Here is a 7,500-nt window from a genome sequence, read left to right on the forward strand (position 1 = left end):
ACACACACACACACACATCCTGTGTTCTGTCCACATCCTGTGCCCTGCTAAGAGATCGACGCAAACACAAACACACACGTATAACTTCAGGCCACTCTCGTAGGTGAAAGCTCTGCGTGGAGCCTCCGAGGAACCATAAATCAGACTCGAGTCAGCGCTTCAGTTTACCTGCTGCTCCTTCTTCAGCCTCTCCATGGCCACCTGGAACTCCCGCTCTTTCTGGCAGGCCTCGGCGATGGTCGCCTGGTTCTGCTCCTCGTACGCCATGGCGACCACGGCCAGGATGAGGTTGACCAGGTAGAAGGAGCCCAGGAAGATCACCACCACGAAAAACACCATGTAGGTCTTACCGGCCGAACGCAGCGTCTGCAAAGGAATTCAAAGAGAACCCAATGACACACAGGCAGATAAACAGTGGGACATGTTTGACAGTTTCTGCTTGCTTTAGTCATTACAAACTCCCTACACAGTGTCCTGCAACTGTCTAGTTGATACAATCCAGATGAGAGAAGAGAGGAGCTGATACAATGTTGGATTGCTTTCAGTTATTAATATTATTTTGTTTACAGCACGTGTCAAACTCAAGGCCTGCGGGTCAAATCCGGCCCGTTGCAGATTTAGAGCCGGCCCACCTAGATGTGCGTCAAACCAAAAACACGAGAAGTGTTTTTTAAACTGCAATTACCTGACATTCAAAGCAGAATATGGCAGATTTGCAGACTTTGAGACTCAGGAATTCCCACAAAAGCAGAGAGTTTTCATATTCAGGCAGTGAAACAGGTTGGTGTTAAAAGATGTTATCATTGTTTTTCTTGATTGCTCAATTCTATGATGGCTAAGGAACTCGTTAGTAGAGATGGTCCGATACCATGTTTTGCTTCCCGATACCGATTCTGATACCTGAACTTGCGTATCGGCCGATACCGAGTACTGATCTGATACCAGTGTGTCATATATGTTATTAGGTTTTAACAACTGTATACTACTATCTCTGTATGGATGATATGATGTATAACAGCTGTATATTACTATCTCTGTATGGATGATATGATGTATAACAGCTGTATACTACTATCCCTGTATAGATGATATGATGTATAACAGCTGTATACTACTATCCCTGTATGGATGATATGATGTATAACAGCTGTATACTACTATCCCTGTATGGATGTGATATTATTTCTATCTTTGTTGTCGTCTGGCTCAGGTTAAACTCTTTGTGAAACATGAACGCCACAGAACGTTCTTTTATTCTGCAGTTTGACAGTCAGTTATAACGGAAAAACAACATAAATAAACTACTTTAACGTAGATTTTCTTTAGGGCTTTATTACGTGGTATCAGATCGGTGCATTAACACCAGTACTTCCCGATACCGATACCAGTATGGAACATCTCTACTCGTTAGTTGACTTTTTTTAGGGCATTATGTCGGAAAAAGTGACAAAAACGTCTGAGAAAGCCGGAAACGACAACAAAAAGGACGAAAGAAAGCTACAAAAATGTCCAAAAAAGCGACAGGCAGTAATACGATCAAAGATATTTGTTACCCCAGGTTTCTCCTCGAGCTGAGACGGGCTCGAGGACCGGCCCGGCGTATAAACATTACCTGGTGGTAGAGGTTTTCCCAGTAGTCTTGTGTCATCAGGCGGAACAGGGACAGGAAGGCCCAGCCAAAGCTGTCGAAGCTGGTGTAGCCGTAGTTAGGGTTCCTCCCCGCCTTCAGACATTCAAACCCATCTGGGCACGATCTGCAACACACACATACATGCACACACACACACACACACACACACACACACACACACACACGCACCTTATGAAAAGCTGTCAATATAGTATTTCTTTCACACACACACACACACACACACACACACACACACTGTGTGCAGCTTATCTGTTAATGTTAGCTACCGACCGTTACCTTGAAACCATCCAGCAAATAGACGGTACCGTAGGGTGATTTAACGTCACCGCTCATTTAACACACAGTTTAACAACAAAACTAAACGCTGAGTGAACATTACTAGCTACATTTTTCATGTTGGTTTTGAGCGGTATGCACCCCCGCTAACCGGCAGTCTCCTGCAGCGGGGCGTCAGAGGCAGAGGGGCCGTCACAGCACATTAGCTAACGTTAGCTTCTTGTCTCATCTGGGGTCTGATAAACAGTAAATTCATCAACTTCAGTGTCCACAATGCTATTTTCCAATAAACTGTAGCTGTCATATTTCACAGGCGTGAGTGCGGATTTCATGTCGCGGCTTTCGTCGCTGTTAATCACTTATTGAGTGAAGTAGTACTCGCCCTGTTGGTTATTTGGTTGCCATAACTTGGCGAGTGATGACGTCCTGTCACTGTTCCAGTTGCTCTGCTCACCCTAGGGGGAGAGAGCTCTCACCCTAGGGGGGAGAGAGCTCTCACCCTAGGGGGAGAGAGAGAGCTCACTAAAGAGGCGTTTTTATCCGAGGGGACTGACAGCGACATAACCAATCACACTATGACAGACGCTCCACTTAGCACCAACTGCAATGTTTATTTTTAAAATGTATGTAGCCTACTGGCAGTCTGGCACACGTGGGTGCTCGAGCCCCACGGTATCGGCGCCTATGCACGCACGCACACACACACACACGCACGCATACACTCACACGCACACGCACGCACACACACAGAGAGACACACACACACACACACACACACACACACACACGCACACACACACACACACACAGATGCACGCACCAGACACACACACGCACACACGCACGCACACACACACACGCACACACGCACGCACGCACGCACACACTCACACGCACGCACGCACACACACAGAGAGAGACACACACACACACACACACACACAGACACACACACACACGCACGCACGCACACACACACACACACACACACACACACACACGCACGCACCAGACACACACACACACACACACACACACACACACACACACACACACGCACGCACGCACACACACAGATGCACACACCAGACACACACACATGCAAGCACGCGCGCACACACACACACACACACACACAGACGCACGCACCAGACACACACACACACACACACACACACACACACACACACCTTATGGAAAACTGTCAATATAGTATTTCTTTCATTAGCAAAATACATTTCTGGATTGTTTTTTTTTTAACAGTGTAATGACATCTCGAACATGTTAAGAGGCTAAAAGGTTTAAAAGCTGCCCCGTTTTAGCCTCCTGGGTGCTAACGCTAGCAGTAGCATAACTCGGTGTGGGCAACACCGAGTATTTCCGTTTTTCTCGCCACTGACAGCACTACGTGACAACAAACAACAGAGCTACGTGTTGAAATCGACCGGAATCCTCCTTTAAGTAAAGGATTTACTTCTTCCAACATCCTATAACTCTTAAATCTGTGATTTGAAAAAGGTTGTTAGAACATTTTGAAGGCGGAGAGGTTTTAGTCTTTCTTCCCGGCACTAACACCAGCTCAGTTTCCCATCAGTGTTTACGACTGGAGGCTTGTTGTCGCTGTGCGACCGGGGACCCGCCCACACATGTCACCACTGAGACAGAACAGACAACGCGGGGACGGCATTCATCATAATTAATATTCCACATTCATATCCATTACATTCATCGCCGCCCATGCAGTCACATCTGATCCACTGATACACAGCAGTCCCACAGGAGGAGCACCGGTCAGCCAGAGGGAGGGAGGGAGGTAGGGAGGAACAAGGGAGGGAGGAGGGAGGAGGTAGGGAGGAACAAGGGAGGGAGGGAGGTAGGGAGGAACAAGGGAGGGAGGAGGGAGGAGGGAGGGAGGGAGGGAGGGAGGGAGGAACAAGGGAGGGAGGAGGGAGGGAGGGAGGAACAAGGAGGGAGGGAGGAGGGAGGAGGGAGGGAGGGAGGTAGGGAGGAACAAGGGAGGGAGGAGGGAGGGAGGGAGGAACAAGGAGGTAGGGAGGAACAAGGGAGGGAGGAACAAGGAGGTAGGGAGGAACAAGGGAGGGAGGAGGGAAGGGAGGAACAAGGAGGGAGGGAGGAACAAGGAGGGAGGGAGGAACAAGGGAGGGAGGGAGGGAGGTAGGGAGGAGGGAGGGAGGAAGGTAGGGAGGAACAAGGGAGGGAGTGGAGGGAGGAAGGAAGGAGAGAGGGAGGAACAAGGAGGGAGGGAGGGAGGAACAAGGGAGGGAGTGGAGGGAGGGAGGGACAAGGGAGGGAGGAACAAGGGAGGGAGGAGGGAGGGACAAGGGAGGGAGCGAGGAGGAAAACAACGGAATAAAGGAAAAAAGAAAGGAAGGGAAGCAGGTACGAAAAGGAAATGAGAAGGAAAAGAAAGGAAAGAAGCTCAAAAATGGATAGAGAAGGAAAGGAAGTGCGGAAAGAAAAGGACTCAAAAGAATGATAGGAGGGAGGGAGGGAGGGAGAGAGTGGGCGAGAGAGGGAGGGAGGGAGGGAGGGAGGGAGAGAGGTAGGGACGGAGCTGCTGAGAAGATGAGCTGCTGCTTCTGCCCACAGTGACAGAGAGCCAACAGCGAGGAGGTCAGAGGTTACAGCAGATGATTGTATAAGGAACGCTGGATTATTCTAAACTCAAATTCCTGTCCCCAGTGTTGTAGCCAAGACCACCTTAACCCGAGACCAAGACATCACCAAGACCAGAGTGCATCGAGACCGAGACAAGACCGAGACTTTGAGGGGTTGAGACCGAGACAGGATAAAAAAGTGAAGGAAGGTAACTTTCCCACAGCTGCGACCAAAGAAAATAAAAGTGGAGGAGTTCTGATGCAGGAAGAAAAAAGGGTGACATTAACACAACCACGAATGCCGCAGCGGGACCAAACCTTGTTGCTTGTACAAAACTCTGAGTCACAGACGAGCTTCATGCTGAGTCACAGCAAAGGTCGCCGCTGTGCAGACGCTATCTGGGGATTCAAACCGGCAACCCTGCAGTCACAAGCCCACTGTGGCGAACCCTGCCCCAGCTGGCATCGCCCCCGCCGGGCCGCCAGCGGCTGGGAAGCTTTTAAGTACACTGAGTCATCTGTGGACAACCTGCCTGTATTTATTACTACACAACATTTGGTGCGAACTGGTAATTCATTAAGCACACTTGTATATACACTCAGTTATATAAGGGGGAGTGTGCCTATTTCCCACAGCCCTATGTTCCCACAGCCCTATGTTCCCACAGCCCTATGTTCCCACAGCCCTATGTTCCCACAGCCCTATGTTCCCACAGACCTATGTTCCCACAGCCCTATGTTCCCACAGCCCTATGTTCCCACAGCCCAATGGTCCCACAGCCCTATGTTCCCACAGCCCAATGTTCCCACAGACCAATGTTCCCACAGCCCTATGTTCCCACAGCCCTATGTTCCCACAGCCCTATGTTCCCACAGCCCTATGTTCCCACAGCTCTATGTTCCCACAGCCCTATGGTCCCACAGCCCTATGTTCCCACAGCCCTATGGTCCCACAGCCCTATGTTCCCACAGCCCTATGGTCCCACAGCCTTATGTTCCCACAGCCCTATGTTCCCACAGCCCTATGGTCCCACAGCCCTATGTTCCCACAGCCTATGTTCCCACAGCCCTATGTTCCCACAGCCCTATGTTCCCACAGACCAATGTTCCCACAGCCCTATGTTCCCACAGACCAATGGTCCCACAGCCCTATGTTCCCACAGCCCAATGGTCCCACAGCCCTATGGTCCCACAGCCCTATGTTCCCACAGCTCTATGTTCCCACAGCCCTATGTTCCCACAGCTCTATGTTCCCACAGCCCTATGGTCCCACAGCCCTATGTTCCCACAGCCCTATGTTCCCACAGCCCTATGTTCCCACAGCCCTATGTTCCCACAGCCCTATGGTCCCACAGCCCTATGTTCCCACAGCCCTATGTTCCCACAGCCCTATGTTCCCACAGCTCTATGTTCCCACAGCCCTATGTTCCCACAGCCCTATGTTCCCACAGCCCTATGGTCCCACAGCCCTATGGTCCCACAGCCCTATGTTCCCACATTTCCTTTTTCATACATTTGTATCACATTTAATCCCCCTAACCCTAAAAAATGTTGTGGGAGGATAGGGCTTAAATTGAAGGGAAATGTAGGAACACAAGACCTAATTTTAAGAAAAATTTCAGAAATGTGGGAACATTGGGCTGTGGGAACATAGAGCTGACCCCATATAAGGTTTACATAATACAGCAGGTTTCTGAAAAATATTACACAAATTCCTCAGACTTGTTGTCAACTTTTTTGGGGGAAACCTGACAGAGACTGAGGGAGTTTTTCAGTAATTATGGATGGAGCGGAGTTTGTGTCCCGGAAGAAGTTAAGGGGAAAACACAAGACTGTCGCCCAGGCAACGGGTGTTTGTGTCCCGAGAGTACTACTTAAATGGACCGGCGTTGTAACTATGCACCGAATCCAGGATTCGGCTGAATATTGGGCTTTTTGACGGGGTTCGGTTTCTGCCAAACCCTACGCTTGCACTACGTGCGCTACGCTGGTCGGCGTAATGACTATGGTGACCAGACGTCCCAGTTTGACCGGGACAGTCCCGATTTTGAGTAGCTTGTCCCGAGTCCCGGCAAAAGCCTGTCTGGACGCTAAAATGTCCCGGTTTACACCAACCACTATGAAATTGTCCCGTTTAAAACAGTTAAAATGCTGACAGCTAAACGGTGTAAACGTGTGACTGTATTGTAGAGGATTCCAACAGCGGGACGTACAACAGTCTATCATGACAGTCTGCCGCTAAAGCTATGAGCTAAAAGACACAAAGTAGCACTGGTCACTGCTGTTTTTGGAAAAACAACACAGACGTGAATAAAGGTTGCGTTTACTTAAAACTGGTAAAACTCATGGTGCATTCATAGTTATTGTAAAATACCCTTTTCTCTATCGCTAACTAACTAACTAACAGAATGTGTATTATGATACCAGCAGCCACTGGAAAATAAACCATGTTCCTAGCTTATGTCACTGCAAAAGCAATCTGGCTGCAACATGAAAAGTGTAATTGCTAGTGCTGTCAGTTAAACGCGGTGTTAACGGCGTTAATGCAAACCCATTTTAACAGCGTTTTTTATCGCGAGATTAACGTTCTTTTTGGCCTAGCAACCTTTGTCGTTTTTTTCACATGCTGTTGCAACAACTAGTAACGTTAGAAAAACTACAACACCACACCGGATCTAGCTAGACCGGAAACCAAACAACAGGCACGCCGCACACACTTGTTTGGGCTTGCGAGCCGGCCAAAGAGTAGTAGGCTAACGTTACGTTTTAAGTGGATGGCGAGCACGAGACGCAGAAATGGATGCTAATAAGATTCTGAATGGAAAGTTTACTTTTAAAAAGTTGTTGAGGGGGACAGTAGTTTCACGGATACACAGCCTGTACGACACGGACAAAGCAGCCCAACTGGAACTGCTGCAAAGTGCTGCAAACGCTGTCACATTAACCGCTGATCAC

The 7,500-nt window shown here is 49.0% G+C and overlaps 1 protein-coding gene across 1 annotated transcript in view; it reads right to left on the reverse strand.

The window, feature by feature from the left end:
- LOC144537020 (sodium channel protein type 2 subunit alpha-like) overlaps positions 1–7,500 on the reverse strand; it is a 199,668-nt gene that overhangs the window by 114,596 nt on the left and 77,572 nt on the right. Inside the window, exons 9-10 of the mRNA XM_078280422.1 lie at positions 1,613–1,754; positions 169–366 (exon numbers count right to left, since the gene is read on the reverse strand). Coding sequence (XP_078136548.1) covers positions 169–366; positions 1,613–1,754 — 340 coding nt within the window. The remainder of the gene's footprint in view (positions 1–168; positions 367–1,612; positions 1,755–7,500) is intronic.

Source organism: Sander vitreus, chromosome 22 (assembly GCF_031162955.1).
Source record: "Sander vitreus isolate 19-12246 chromosome 22, sanVit1, whole genome shotgun sequence".
NCBI classification, from domain to species: Eukaryota; Metazoa; Chordata; class Actinopteri; order Perciformes; family Percidae; genus Sander; species Sander vitreus.